The 14,818-nt window shown below is 41.5% G+C and overlaps 4 protein-coding genes across 7 annotated transcripts in view; 2 read left to right on the top strand and 2 right to left on the bottom strand.

Annotated features, from left to right (window-relative positions):
* Positions 1-1,147, bottom strand: part of lcmt2 (leucine carboxyl methyltransferase 2) — an 8,339-nt gene extending 7,192 nt beyond the window's left edge. The window contains exon 1 of the mRNA XM_005933369.3: positions 138-1,147. Coding sequence (XP_005933431.1) covers positions 138-185 — 48 coding nt within the window. The 5' untranslated portion in view covers positions 186-1,147. The remainder of the gene's footprint in view (positions 1-137) is intronic.
* Positions 1,148-1,151: 4 nt separating this feature from the next.
* rab5b (RAB5B, member RAS oncogene family) lies at positions 1,152-7,162 on the top strand. Of its 2 annotated transcripts, none has more exons than XM_005933366.3 (6): positions 1,152-1,268; positions 2,060-2,366; positions 2,458-2,609; positions 5,186-5,308; positions 6,419-6,512; positions 6,634-7,162. In XM_005933366.3, the coding sequence occupies exons 2-6, from the start codon at positions 2,201-2,203 to the stop codon at positions 6,747-6,749; spliced, it is 651 nt and encodes a 216-aa protein (XP_005933428.1). In that variant the 5' UTR covers positions 1,152-1,268; positions 2,060-2,200; the 3' UTR covers positions 6,750-7,162. The 2 variants fall into 2 exon arrangements, with proteins under 2 accessions (XP_005933428.1, XP_005933429.1); XM_005933367.3 differs by having other exon boundaries at positions 1,159-1,268; positions 2,165-2,366.
* Positions 7,163-8,374: 1,212 nt separating this feature from the next.
* Positions 8,375-12,994, bottom strand: dbr1 (debranching RNA lariats 1). Its single transcript, XM_005933368.3, has 9 exons — positions 12,837-12,994; positions 11,836-12,176; positions 11,618-11,742; positions 11,455-11,535; positions 11,283-11,368; positions 10,963-11,187; positions 10,796-10,873; positions 10,560-10,705; positions 8,375-9,649 (listed from the first exon to the last, which is right to left on the bottom strand). The coding sequence occupies exons 2-9, from the start codon at positions 12,030-12,032 to the stop codon at positions 8,911-8,913; spliced, it is 1,677 nt and encodes a 558-aa protein (XP_005933430.1). The 5' UTR covers positions 12,033-12,176; positions 12,837-12,994; the 3' UTR covers positions 8,375-8,910.
* Positions 12,995-13,105: 111 nt separating this feature from the next.
* The window catches only part of armc8 (armadillo repeat containing 8), a 31,822-nt gene continuing 30,109 nt past the window's right edge, over positions 13,106-14,818 (top strand). The window contains exon 1 of one of the 3 annotated variants that reach the window (XM_005933362.3): positions 13,106-13,506. In XM_005933362.3, coding sequence (XP_005933424.1) covers positions 13,462-13,506 — 45 coding nt within the window. In that variant the 5' untranslated portion in view covers positions 13,106-13,461. The other 2 variants (XM_014337120.2, XM_005933363.3) reach the window with 2 other exon arrangements.

Genomic DNA, 14,818 nt, shown 5'->3' with positions numbered 1-14,818 from the left:
TGTCCTACTAGAGCAAATGAAGCTTCATGAAGCTTCGCGTTGGGGTGAACCAATTGGATGAAAAGCTTCAGTGCTTCATGGGGCTTCATCTGCCCATCACTACTGTTAAGTACTGTGAATAGTGAAACAACACTTACGGCGATGTCCCTCCCCTTCTTCTGCGCTTTTCTGTTTGTTGCTGGCATAGTGACGGCAAGTTATCGCATAACGTCACAATAAAACACCTCCACGTTTCCCACAATGTCTTAAATAAAAACAGACCGACACATTTGTGTGCCTGCACAGCAGTGCACCGGTGAAAACAAGTCAAACATCCTTCACGTGGTATTGACTTCCGAGATATTTCCCAGGATTTCTCCGGCGCCCCCTGCAGCCCGGAGGCTGCAACAGAAAACCACGCGGCTAATCACTGAAACTCCATTCAGACACCAACAGGAAATGTTTTGGTGTCTGTGCCTCGATTATTATGATTATCTGCTAGTTATTGAGCAACTTTTGTCGCCATTAAAACATTAAAATTTGACTAAAAGCTAAAAGCCTCGGGTTAATATTATCAATGACTGCCATATTTTTCTATTTTCAAAAAAGGATTTAAATCTTTGTCGAAAATAAAGGCAATAATTAAATTATACAATGCTTTGTGCATTCATACAATGATAAAAAGTTTAGTCTCTTTTTTTAAATGGACATTCCGGAATTTTATTGTTTGTGAAACCATTTACCAGGTTTTTTTTTTAACTATGTATATATATTTAAATTTAAATATTAACTTTAGGTAACGCTCCTTAGAGGTTATCAAAAATAATAACCTTCAGAGGAGCTTCTAGAAGGTTGCCAATATATTACCCAAAGAATTCATTACAATAACCCCGTCTACGTTTCCTAGAATACCTTTTAAAGATCGGAAAAAATATAACCAGGCGAGAAAGAACGTTTCCAGAGGGGGTGATGTGTTTTCTGAGAATGAATCATTTCTATGAATTTGCCATTCTCACTGTGCGCGGTATTTTGTTCGTCGAACTTGTGTTCTGTGACTCTTATAATTGATCTAAATCTGTACTTTTAAAAAGTGCCATATAAAGACGAGTGAAAAAAAAATCAAAGGATATGCGGCTCTTCTTTTCTTCCCAGAATTGACAATGCGGCACTCAGTGCGCATGCGCCAATTTCCAGGAAGCGTTAACATTTTTTTTCTTTCACCAGCTGATAGCCAAATTGTCAACAGTTAAGTCAGCGCTACCCGCACGGCTGAAACGACACTATACACGGTAAATAGATTTATGTTTTCCTCTCAGTACCTCTGTGTTACTTATACGCTCGGCAGGAACGGCTGTGTTTCATTGGGCGTCGAAATGCGAGGCTTTGTTTCAGTTTTGTGTCGTCCGAACCGAATGCTCGGATCGCTGTCCCGCTAGCACATAACCCGAGATAAGGGTTGCTGATCTGATAACAGTCATTGTGGGAGTTGCCTCAACACGAGTACGCCAGGATGTCATCCGTCTGCTCTCTTGTCCTGACGCGTGTCAGCGTTGTGCTGAGGTTAATGTTTCAAATGGAGAAAGTGCTGCAGTGCCGGGGGGAGGGGGGTTGTTAGCGTCGAGTGTCTGAGGTGGGAGAGAGCAATTAGAAGCGCAGCATCCCCAGTAAACTCCAGATCAAATGGGCCGCTATTCTCCCCACACATCTCCTATTCAGTGAACGCAGCAGCATGTGAAGGTTGGTACATATTGTGCAATGCAGTTAGGATTTAAACAGGTGCTGGATTGTATGCGAGACCTCCATCCCTCCTATGAGGCTTAAATCTTTAGAACTTATTTCTGGATCGGCTTGGATTTCCGTTTCATGAGGTAAGGCGTGATCACATTCAGAGGTAGTACACGTGAGACATTACAGTCGCAATTAAAACTTGTGCTTGATCGCATAGAAAACTTCTAATCTTTAGAAAGTATGGATCCGCCGGGAGAAGATTTGTTACCTTGAGGAAGAAGGATATGTGTATATAGGGCAGACAGTGTGTAATCTTGAACCGAAATAAAAGTCTTCTGGCTTTTTCACACAGGCCAAACACGACTAGAACAGAGGTCAAGACGTCGTCAGTGACACGTGACTCTCGGTCTGTTTTGGGAAGCAGCACAAGTGACCAAAAGCACCTGTCTCCACTCAGGGAGGAGGCCCAGCCCCCCTGCTGTCTCTGGTCAGTATGAGCTCCAGAGGGAGCGGAGGCCGCTCCAACGGCACACTAACGCAGACCAAGATTTGCCAGTTCAAGTTGGTGCTGCTGGGGGACATGGCTGTGGGCAAGTCCAGTCTGGTGCTGCGTTTTGTCAAAGGGCAGTTTGATGAGTTCCAAGAGACCACTATAGGAGGTAAGAACTGGGAGAACTCCTAATCAGGTGATTGATTGGGGGGGGGTTAAGAACCCCATAATGATCTATCGTGCTTCTTTTTTATGTCCAGCTGCATTCCTGGCACAGTCGGTGTGTCTTGATGATACCACAGTGAAGTTTGAGATCTGGGACACTGCAGGACAGGAGCGATACCACAGCCTGGCTCCCATGTACTATCGTGGCGCTCAGGCTGCTATTGTTGTCTTTGACATCACCAAGCCGGTACGTAGAAATATTTCCTAATTTCAGTAGGTCTTGGCTGAACTGATATTTGTTCTAAAATGTCGGACTGCTGCCTACAGGTATTTTTCAACATTCACAATTCATTTCATTTACCTAAATCAATCATGTAAAGATTCTCACTGAAAGACAGTTGTAGAAACGCATAAATGTCTCCCACAGCCTAATATCAGTATTAACCTGGAAACTCCTCGAGTTCTTTCCTTTCCTCTTTTTTTTGTCGTCCCACATTCTTTACATCATTAGACATGGATATATTTGGTATCACTGAAATTCAGGAAGTTAGGTGTGACTATGAAGGTAGAGTAGGCCATCTGATAACTGGAAGGATGGTGGTTCAATCTCCAGCTCCCATGATCCCAGAGCTAGAGTTGGAGGATAACTTCAGGGTTCACCTGAAGTTATATTCTCTATGATCGTTGGATTTTTCTCTGTATCTATTATTGTAGGATCTACTGTACAATATAAAACGCCTCGAGGCGACTGTTGTTGTTATTTGGCGCTGTATAAATAAAATTGAATTGAATTGAACCCCTGGGTTTTGAATTATGAAGGTGGTACTGAGTTAAATCGCCATGGTAGCTTGTGCTTCACATCTGTATATTCAAGATAAGACATTTGGCAAATGCAAAACCACCACCTACTGATGAATGTCTCTGGGAAATAGTGTCACCATTCCTGGAAGAGCCCCTAAGGCCAGTGTGAAGCTTCAACAAGGAATAAAGATTCTTGAGCGCAATGTGAATGATAGAAACTTTGAACCTTGCATCCAGTTCGTGTACTGGCTGATGTTGAAACACAAATTTGCATTTTGATCTACTTAATGGTTTACAACATGTTTTTATATTTGTCCTGTGTGACAGTGTAAATCCACCGTCTGGCTGGGCCTTTCTGTGTGGCGTTAGCAGCTTCTTCCCGTGTCTGTGTACTCACAGTTTGAGTCTGATCTTCTTGTGTTGTCATGATGGCCACTGATACTGTAAGGTCTATGAAGTGACAGTCGAAATGTTCTGCCAGCTTTCCTTAATGGAGTTTTTATTTTTATGACCACTCAAATCATGTGTCACAACAAATATATTACATTCAACATGTATTATATGTTCGACCACTTCATATTTTTTATGTTTATTAAATTAGATTTTATGTATACAACACTCATTCACAATAACAGTGCACAAGGATGATAATATCCATTGAGCAAGTACTTGGTGACAGCAGGGAGGAAAAACTCAGTCTAAACAGGAACAGATCTCGTACAGAACCATGCTTTAGGCAGATGCCCATAGTTTCCTAACTGGTTCTGGTGGTGATGGGGAAAGGGAAGGCAGAAAAAGAGAATATAGAGAGACGTTAAAATTTGCTCTTTTATTTGTAAAGCATCTCCCGGGACCTGTCCATGTTGCAACTGGTTTGTGCTGTAAGCGACACACACCTCCTTCTTGGATGGACTAATCAGGCCGATGACCACCTTTGTGGGATTACTTAGCCTGACTGTCTGTGTTAGACTATGCAAATACAAGTAAAGAAAATCCTGGGCACTCTGAGCAGGAGAAGGAAAGTGCTGTAGAAATTCCACTTCCCAAGTAGGAATATCAGCTGTCTTTTATTTCAAATGTGTTTTCATAAGTGCAGCCCAAACACGCTGCTTTGAATCAGGTTTTGCAAACTTTTAATGGTTGTTATCTACAGTCATGCATATTTGTGTAAATAGTAGGGGTGGGGGAAAAAATCGATACTGTGTAGTATCGTGATATTTTGTTTGCTAATAATGTATCGATACAGGGACAGCAGAAATTGATATTTTGTTACAAAAAAAGTTTTTGTGCTCTGACTTCAGAGCATGTTGATCCTTTTTCTGAGCAAGAATCCTGACATTCCTTCACTGTCCAAATGTGTTTAACTTTAACCGTGTTTAACCGTTCAGTTTGTCAACAATAAAACTGACTGAAATGAGAGAATGGCTGAGTGTGAGACTTTGATATTAGATAAAATGAATATTGATAAAGTTTACCTTTATGTACAGAATCTGAATATCGCAAAATATTTTAAAAAATTGCAATAATATCGTATCGTGCGTTAAGTATTGTGATAATATCGTATCGTAGGATGTATGGTGATTCCCACCTCTAGTAAATAGCAATTCTGAAATCTATCAAAGCATAAATGGAAAACATTTTTGATGTCACACATCTCCAATGTTAGCTGTGACTTTGGGTTCACCTAGTTCTTTTATTGAAATTAACTGATTCTGTACTTACCCATATTATAATCAAGACATTGATTTTTTTTTTAAATTATTTTTTAACACATACTGTGTCTTCAGACTTTTACATTTTAACAAGTAACTTTCTTTCTGTCAGTACCTCAGTCATGCTTCCAACACAGAGGCTTTGAACTTACTGACGTTTCATTTGAATGTCGCACTTTTGAAAGAAGTTATTACATTATACTGCCCAGCTCCAATATTTGCATCAGCTCAAAGGTGAAAAGTTAATCTCATCATATTTGCTTGGTATCTCCATGGTAGTTTATCTGACCTTGGTTCTGTGTTTGTGCAGGAGACGTTTGAGAGAGCCAAGGCCTGGGTGAAGGAGCTGCAGAGGCAGGCCAGTCCTAACATTGTTATTGCCCTGGCTGGAAACAAGGCTGACCTGGCCGAGAAGAGACTGGTGGAGTATGAGGTAACGCACCCCTGTTGGTCCAAATTAAATCATAACCAATTTACTTCCTGAAGACAGAAGCAGTCCTATGGATAGAAGCACCTTGTTAATGAAAGAGGTCAGAGGCCACAGTTGTTGGAGCTGACAGACTATTAAGATTCACATCTTCAGCCTTGAAGCCGTTAGCTGTAACTGCTAGCCTAAAGCAGAAATATGTGGCTGCAAAGGGAACACACTTGCAATTCATAACTAACAAAATAGTCCCCAGTGAATCTTTTGCTTTAATTATCTCACAGCATGAATAAAAAAACCCCAACCATGCTTGTTGCAGCATTGTAGGCTACTACGGTTGGATTTTAATACTGTGGGGAATGCTTTCTGGTCTGACTTTGGCCCACAATACTAGTTAGCTATGGTTTGAATGTGTAAGTGCTGTCACTGACCTTTTGGATCCTGGTACAGCCACACTTCTATTGTCTGAATCCACTAGATCACCTTTGGGATGTACTGTATATGTGTGTACATATAGAAGCTTCTGTTGGAGCTACACACTGTGGCAACCTCTTGTGACAGGAGAGTAGCTGAAAGTGGCTTTGTAACAGTGATGTCAGCATGGAGCAGAATATCAGAGGAAGGTGGTCTCCATGACACCAAGAACTGAGCTCAATAAGAGGAGCCATCCAATTTTAGTTTAGAATGGTAAACTGTATATAAAAGGGTACTCGCCATCCACTGGTTTGGGAATCCGTATTACAAAGCTTCAGACCTTACATCCTGGCTTACACTACACTATGCTGTGTTTGGTTTGTTTTCAAAATCATTATATGTGGAGCAGAACCAAGGACAAAATTATATGTTAATGCTAGTAAGCTTGGTAAGCAAGCAGCATTCAGACTGTATTAGTCCATTATGCCTCCTTAAGGCTACTTAAAATTAGAGATGGCACGATACCACTTATGTCCGAATCGGTCGGATGTGACTTTTTTTTTTTATATGTGATGCTGAATTACAGTCATGATTTGTGAATGGAAAACAGTTTAGTTCCTTTCATCTGCAGGTTTTAGCATTTGTGCTAGTAGTTTTTTAAATACTGTGTAATAATTTGATCTTTTCATATGCTGAATGGTAAAGGAAGCCCAGACATATGCCGAAGACACTGGTTTGCTTTTTATGGAAACCTCTGCAAAGACAGCCATGAACGTCAATGAGCTGTTCCTGGCCATTGGTGAGTGTTGTTTTATATAAGAATAATTTCTTTCACAGAAGAGACTAATAGACGTCAGGAGTCCTGCCTCGTGAATTATATGCTTGTCACAGTCTAAATAAACCTCTTCTCTTTAATCTAGCAAAAAAGATGCCAAAAACAGACACCCAAAACCCAACGCATGCAGCCCGACATCGGGGAGTCAACCTCCAGGACCCAGATGCTCATTCCACCCGAGCCTGCTGTGGAGGGAACTAGACTTCCACAACTCTCTACCACCTGTATTCTACCATCCACACCACCACAGCCCTACAACCATCTCGTCTCTTTCAATCAACTTACAGGGGGTGAGCCTTTACTCTGCATTCATCTTCCTGTTCAAGCAGAGAGAATAAGAGGAGAGGAAGAACCAAAAAAGCAAGCAGAGATGGAGGACAGAGACAACGTTTCACACGTGTCTGTTGACCAACAACTCTGATTCCACATTTGGAAAGACACGGTATAGAGAAGACTGAGATTAAGAGGAATGTAGAAGATGGTGGCAAGCCTGTTCTAGTATTTAGCACTAATTGTGAAATTTCTTTCGTGTTCACTCTGCCTTGCATCATTTTCAGTCACGGCCCCGATTGGCACAAACTGAGCAGCACATGTTGCCGAGTGTCCCGAAAGGAGAAAAAAGGGCCGAGGCATTAAAAGAGCCAAACGGTTGAGACGTCAGTCACACCCCCCCCCCCCAGCTTGCAGCTGCTTGCTTTTCCCCTCTAATAAGATCCTTCTGTGAATAAATACCGAATTGAACCCCGGGAATGAGTTTGAACCCCTCTGTCCTGCCCGACCCTCCTGTGGCTCAGTTTGTCTGACACAAGTCAATTCGTACCTATTTAATGTTCCATGTTCCTACTTCTCTTGGCTGCAGACTGATAAGCTTCAGCATCTCTGATTCCTCCCTTATTTAGTCTAAATGGTAACCCAAAAAGTTAAGACGTGAAGTAAACATTTCAACTTCTGACAAGTTCTGAATTAGTGAAACTAAAGCTCAGCAAGTCTGAGAATTATTTATTGAAAGATTGAGGTACATGCAGTTAGTGTGAATAAGCTTGCTGTAGCTCTTTACAGCAGTAATATACACTGGATGTGAAGTGTATAACTATGACATGGACAGGGTTACTAAATCGTTATTCTGATTGGCATCTATAGCTTTCCATCTGGAAATGGTGTTCCCAAATGTCAAGGAATTGATTAAATTCCATTGTCCTCCCTGTTTGGTTTAGACTATGAGGCTTGTAATAAACCTCCTTGGTCTGGAGTATATCTGCACATGTTGTGTTCAGCTTAAATGGCATAACTGTTTCCTTTACCTTACTAGAATGAGCTGTGTGCTCAGTGGCTGTCAAAAGGCTTGGCTGAAGAAAATGAGGAAAGAATAGATAAAAAATACACACAAAAAAACAGAAGTGCCTACTCCCCGTTTTCTTTCTGTCAATCATGCTTGGGGCTTTCTTTGAGTGTGTGCTTTGCAGACAAGGCGCAAGACTACTCCCTGACGTTGGTTTGCACCATAAACCAAAAACCTGGCACCCCGTCATTAGGCTATACCGTACTGGCTCTTTGTATGGATGTAGAGATCCTGTCGAATACACTGTATGTTAAATATTGTCTTAATTTCACTGAGAATGTTTGTTGACTTTAGCAGAGCACACTTGTGAACCTGGAATGGATCGTTTAAAGGACTCTGATCAATGTTATAAATCAGTGGGATTTAAACACACATCTGTGTCCAGAGAAATCTTTTCTTCGGCTTTATTTTCATATCCAAGCATTTTGATGAGAAAAACTGAATTCTCATTAAGACAATTTTCAAATAGTATACAAATGGAAAGCTTAAAAAAAAAAAAAAAAAAGTACCGTTCCTCTCAACACTAACAGCTCACTATATACAAGAAACGCATCCACTGTCATTGTTCACTGTTTTAACGTAGGTTCAGTGGTCTGTACGAGTAAGATGACAAGTAATTAAAACAAAGACTTGCTTTTTCCATCAGCACCTACGGTATGTAAGTGTTCAATAAAGCTGTGAAGTCATTATTTCTGTTTAAAAAAACAAAATGAAAAAAAGCTGTTCTCATCTTTCTGGCCTCTTTAATCATCTTGAAATTACAATGTCAGAAAAAGAAAAAGTGTTCTAAAAAATCTGGTTGGATTAAAATACATAAAAATCATGTTTAAACAACAAAACATTTTGATGGGTATAATTTCTGTGGAAACTGAATCCAGAATCAAATTCTTTGCTTGTGTACAGTCCACCTTTACGGGCATTTTAATAAAGCCATGCCTCTGCTTTGAACAGCTCGTGTGAGTAGCTGCAGGTACATAAATTAATGAATATAAACTAACGGAGAAGTTTACACTGCCTCTCTGACTATCCCTCACACTCGTCATCCTCCGCTGCTGTATAGATCACCTGGTTTCTGCGTTTGATTCTTGGAGTTGGGCCTCTGCTGCCAGCGTCCCCACTCTCAATGCTGGTTCGTTTTAGGATGCGCGCAGCTGTGACGTCCTCATCGTCGCCGCTGCCCTGTCCTGCCCCGTCTGCTCCAAACTGAGCGTGAGCTGGGGTAGAGTGGGAAGGAGGTGGCAGGTTCATGAGGTCGGGCAGAGGAGGGGGCGAGACGCTGCATTTGGGCTCGGGTAGAACCATACGGCTGGGTGTGTGGATTTCACCTGCTTTCGCATCAAAAAGCTCGTCTGCTTTCACCTCTGCTTTCAGCTCCTCCTCCTCCTCCCACTCGTCTTCTATGGTGATCTCATCTGGATTAAATGAACCTGACAATCCTGAAGTATCGGTTGGATACTCGCTGGGCTCGTCAGTACTTCCCAAACTATCTTCATCTTCGTCATCCTCTCCTCCTGTACTGCCCTGAACTCTCGCCACCTCATCTTCTCCCCGCCCGACCTGTGCATAGATGTCTGTGAGACCCAACTTGGCGCAAAGCTCGGTCGTCTGAGGGTTGGTGTTGTAGCTCGGGGTAGCCTGACGATGGGGCTTGTTGGGGTTGTAGGATGGCACCGTTGGACTGAAGTTGTCTGGAATGCCAAGCTCCCCGCTCAGATCCTCCACCACCTGCATCATAGCGGCTTCTGAAGCGCTGAAGTCCCACCTGATGGGTGTATGCAATCCAACATTATAAAAGAAAGTATGAACAAAAACCGCTCAGTCATAATGACCTTTGCTTCAAGCATCTGAAGCAATAACTTGGCAGCTCATTATTAGGCTCCACTATACTGTCTCCCAGTATGGATGCAAATACACTATGTAAAGTATGGTTTTGGCTTCACTGAAAACGTGCGTTGAGCTGATTTAAGCAAATATTGGTGTCCTGAGAAATCTTTCCTTCTGCTTTATTTTCATTATGTGAAATGTATTTTTATGAATAAGCAGTGTGACACACTTCAAATTGCTCCCCACTCAGTTCTGCTTGCTGGCTTTGGGAAGAAGGAAAAGAATGAAAACCCACAGCTGAAGCAGTGAGTTTCATACTTCCTCTCTAACTTGCACAGGTCTAACTAGCTACACCAGCAACTTCATTCTTGGTCTGTCTTGACATTGTAGACAGCTGAGTAGTTTAAAGAAAAATTCCAGTGACTAGCTCTAGTGCTCCTATTGCTTATTAGCATTTTTCTTGCGCTTCAAAAAAAAAAAAAAAAAAGTGGCATTAATTTGTGGAGAACATGCTGCCAAACAAAACATGCAAATATCAAACTTGTTTTTCCCCATAGAGCTTATTTTTGTTGCTTATTTCACCAAGGCAACACAGGTGGTGATAACATCCTACACAAAAAGGCCTTCCCTGAGCTCGAGTTTTCTTTTACACCTAGAGCTCAGGGAAGTTACAATGCAAAGCTTGTTTTAAGTGCAAGATCCTCTCTTCCAGAGTGACCTTTCCTCTGTTGCATGACACTGGCTCTTTGTTCAAGCTAATGTTTTAGTTCTGGGAGACTGAAATCATGCATGCACAAGCTAACTCTGCTTTTACAGGCCTTGTTACTTTTATGTCTATACGTGTGTACCGTTCATGCAAGCCATTATTCTCTGGGGGGTTCCAGGGGTGAGGAGTGGTCCTCTGTAGAGTGTTGGTAGCCTTGAGAATAGCAAGCCACTCTGGATCATACTCAAGACCCTCAGATGAACCTGGTCTTTCTGGAATATCCACAATCTGAAAAAACAAAAGGTGTTAGCTCACACACTTTAACCCAGACTCTGATCCTAATATATCAATTTTACAAAAAAAAAAAAGTTGTCCCACCTGTAAGAATTCCCTGTGGGGCAAACATTTATCCAGAGACAGGAATTTGGTTACGCGTGGTGCACTTTTACCTTTAGGCTGAAAATAAGAAATCACCGAAATGATGGTTAGAACGATTTAAACCTTATTAGCAGCAGTAATTCTAACTGAACAACTGTCACTCTCACCGGATGCTGCATAATGGCAGCAAATTTCACATGAAGATGTGCAGAGAACCAATAGTTAGGCTGGAGGTGAGCTAGGAGCTCCTCTGCAGCAGGACTTCCCAGAGAGTTTGACTCCACCTCCTGACGAAGGAATTTCTTCTTTCGTAACAGCTCCTTCGTGCTGCCATAGTAGTAGATTCCACGAGGCCAGTCGTGGCTCATGAAAATGTCTATTGGCATCTGGATCTTAGCAGAAATAATCATGTAAAATTAACATTGTATATTTAGCTACAGAAGTGGACAAACATTTAGAGTTGTGTGGAAGAACTTGCGAGATTTACCTGTTTTAATTTGAAAACCTCGATATTTCTGATGTGGTATGCACTTCGAAGTGTTTCAGGATTATATGGAGGGAATTCATGGTGGCCTTAAAGTGAAAACATGCCATGTATTTATGATGCATAGCAGTAGAGCCTCAAATATTTGAAAAGCTAAACAAACAAAAACAAATACCTTTCCTGTAGTCACGTGATTTGAAAATGCCAGATAAGCCACCAATTCTGATCCCTTTGTAGCGAATAACACCAGCATAACCTGGAGACAGGTGATTATATAGGTCAGGCTTGTGGCGAGTCAGACAAGCTGGCAAACAAATTTGGAATCAGTCAGTCTCTACCTAGATAATAAATGTTTGGTGCCACCCAGCCTCCATAAGGGAGCTCTTGCAGGTGATTGGAAGCCTCGTGGTTTCCTCCAATGAAAATGGTAAACACCGGAGCCTTCTTCTCCCCAGAATAATACCTGCAACACGGACAATAATAAAGTTTTAAATATCCTTACTCGTGTCTTTGATTTAACAACCAAACAAAAACACAACATAAACAAAGAACTTACTTGTAAAAGGTCTGCATGGTTCTGTACTTGGCTGGCACTGCCATGCACTTCAAGTCTCCCTCATTTCGCACTGCCTGGAAGTCTCCACAGCAAAGCAGCAGGTCCACCTTCACCCCTTCCTTCTGCTCCAGATACTCAATTGTCTCATAAATCTTGTCCAGCTCCCCATGGCAACAGCCTTCTACTGCAATTTTCATCCTGTGCAAACAGGTGATCTGACAACGTGCAGAGAAATTCACATTCACACTAAAGGATGGCTTCTGTTCTCATCTAAACACCATTAGCCTCTGTGGACACAGTCAAGCCGAGGTCCACGGCCTCCTAAAAGATGATTTGGCAATCTGTAAAGACATACAATGGTGATGATTACTTTCACTTAACACACAATTTCGCTAAAGTCTAGTTCTAATATACATTTCAGTTGGGTAAATTTTTTTTTTCACATCTTGGATCATAGTTTTAGTTGCCTTTTAATCACACAGTGGAAAGGGACTTTAATAACCTACAATACGGTCTTGGATGATCTTAAACAGTGCTAATGAATTACCATGTGACTAAAGCTATCCAGGAGCAATCGGGTAGACACCCGTTTAATTTTAGCGTATGAGCAGAGCTCCTGTTGGACTGTCATGTTTCATTTAGCTAGAAACAATAAATTAAACGAAAGGTATGCGAACTGAAGATAACCCTAGCATCTTTTTTAAGACATTAAAGACTCTACAATGCACGCTGCACCGGCGGGTAGCCCTTGAATAAGTGCAGTAAGTAGTGCACGATGCTTTTTATTTTTTTTATTTTAATCTGACAAATGTGTCCCATGCTGCTTTAAAGTATTCTCTACTTCGTATCCTCACACTCAAGCAGGGTAGCTACTAGAAGCTCAGGTCCTACGATACAACACGCAACAGCTAGCTAGGCTACGTAATTAAGCGAAACAACTCGACAGCATATATGGAGGAAATTTGTTATATAAGAGCAAAGTGAACGAACTGAGTACTTACAGATTTGGGGGTATAATTAACGAGTATTTTGAGCCGGTTTATAGTCCATAAAGTTGCAAACTTGTGCAAAAAAACATGCTTATGTTTGTGGAAGAAACGAACAGAATGGATGTTCCCACCTCGCCTCTACCAATATGAGCGCATGCGCAATTCTTCATCAAATTCTAGTGACTAGCAGTAGATTCCATTATAAATGTGTAGAATTATATTACTATACTTGTTGCTAAGTCTTGATTTAAAAATAGATTGTATTTTTAAAATTTGCGTTTTTATATTTATTCCTTAATCTGATGCATAGTTCGGACGACTCAACCTATTGTGTCGAATCAAATTCAAGCAGACAGCAACTACGTCACGTTTATAAACAATATTTACTTTATTGACAAGTCCACGGTCTGTCAGAGAGCTCGCTAAGTTAGCGGTGTTGGTTTTTGTTGCATATCTGCTACGGGACATCACAGCTGAGCCTACGGAAGAATATAGGGGCCTGTTTTAGAAATAACGCTAGCGAAGAGTTGTCTGATTAGGCTACAGTTACTTTTTAAAGGCCCCTCAAAGCTGCTCTGGGGGGTGGAGTGTCTCCAGACTGCTGCGCCGATTGGGGCGCTCCATCGGAGGAAGAGAGATGGCGTGCTTATTGGAGGCCCCACTCCGCATCAGTGTGCTGTCTGTGAGTGCCAGTCTTTATAATTTCAACTAGCATTGTCAGGTTATAGAATGCAAACGGCAACTGCGAGTAGCTGATTTTGTTTGGTCATCTAGAAGCTCTCAAATATAAAGGTTTTTCTGTTAGCCATAAAGCTAAGTTAAAGGCATTGCAACATGTAGCGGTCCGCCTACGTAGCTGTTGTAGAGAATGATTTTCTTCCTCGCGTTGCCCGGGCGGGCGGGAACCTTCCGAGCACAATAAAGGGAATACATGCGAGCTGTGCCCGCTCGCCCCGTCGTTGTAACCTAAAACAAAATTGAGCGAACAAACTAGCTGTCAGTGTTACTCGGAATGAGTTAGCAGCTAATTGCTAAGAGTACCAGTGCTGTCACCAGTTTTGCAGTAGTCAAAACACGTTTATAGAATGCATCATGCACATTGGATAAAAAGTTGTAGGAATGAGATTTTTATTCAAACCACTCAGTATTATTTGATTTTAAGTTATGCGCCGTCTTAATTGCAATAGCAAACTTAACACTGTAAACCTAGCTAACGTTAGGTGCTCCTGCAAGTAACATTAGCAACTGTAGCATACGGTTAAGCTAGCGAAGCAAACTTCGCTAACTCACTGGTTTCCTTACTCTTGAGGTTTTTTTATATGTTGTGTGTCGGCAGTCAGAGCTGTAGTAATTGGTAAGACTCCGGGATTTACCCTAGCAAGTGACACTCACTGCCAACTGTAACTTGGCTAATATAACGCAAAATGTTCCACGAAAAAGCGCATAAGGAGCCCCCGTGAAACGCCCCCCATGGTAGGTGTATGCAGAAAGGAGGCAGTGTGATTGAAGATATCATGGTAACTGATACTTTAGCATCTCAGCTTCACTCTTTTTTTCTTTTTTTTTTTTTTTTAAAAACACGAGTTGATCCGTTATTGTGTATACATACATAATGCTGTATACTTGTGAAATGAATGTTTGCCACAGTGGCTGTCTGAATGAGAGGTACACAGGTACAGAACGTGTTGGGACACCTTGTGAGCTGCGTGCTGGCATCAAAGTGTGACTCCGTTGGCAGCTGGAGGACGTTGACTTCTGCGGAAAGTTCTGGTCAAAGCTGCCAGTGATATAAACAAAGTTTTCTGGTGTCGCAGTGTCAAAAAGCTTTTAAAAGCTCCTGCCGTGGAGGCTGCTGTGTTTTTCCTGTGTGTAACACAAAAGGTGTTATTTTAGTTGTAAAAAAAAATAACAATTTAAAACTGCCCTTTTTATGTATGATTAATTATTGTTTATTTAATGGTTAATAATTGTTCAGTTAGAAACCAAATTCCGTA

The sequence above is a fragment of the Haplochromis burtoni genome, unplaced genomic scaffold (genome assembly GCF_018398535.1).
Source record: "Haplochromis burtoni strain Fernald_Lab_line unplaced genomic scaffold, NCSU_Asbu1 Contig_165, whole genome shotgun sequence".
Classification (NCBI taxonomy): Eukaryota; Metazoa; Chordata; class Actinopteri; order Cichliformes; family Cichlidae; genus Haplochromis; species Haplochromis burtoni.
The sequence above is the reverse complement of the archived record's forward strand: the minus strand, read 5'-3'. Positions and strand labels throughout refer to the sequence as shown.

Bases quoted from the DNA above. Each gene is read 5' to 3' on its own strand.
- rab5b (XM_005933366.3), top strand. From the start codon at position 2,201: ATGAGCTCCAGAGGGAGCGGAGGCCGCTCCAACGGCACACTAACGCAG. The intron at 2,610-5,185 runs GTACGTAGAAAT...GTGTTTGTGCAG, and splicing joins TCTTTGACATCACCAAGCCG to GAGACGTTTGAGAGAGCCAA. The intron at 6,513-6,633 runs GTGAGTGTTGTT...TCTTTAATCTAG, and splicing joins TGAGCTGTTCCTGGCCATTG to CAAAAAAGATGCCAAAAACA.
- dbr1 (XM_005933368.3), bottom strand. From the start codon at position 12,032: ATGAAAATTGCAGTAGAAGGCTGTTGCCATGGGGAGCTGGACAAGATT. The intron at 10,874-10,962 runs GTGAGAGTGACA...TCTTATTTTCAG, and splicing joins CTGCCATTATGCAGCATCCG to CCTAAAGGTAAAAGTGCACC. The intron at 9,650-10,559 runs GTACACACGTAT...TACACCCATCAG, and splicing joins AATAATGGCTTGCATGAACG to GTGGGACTTCAGCGCTTCAG.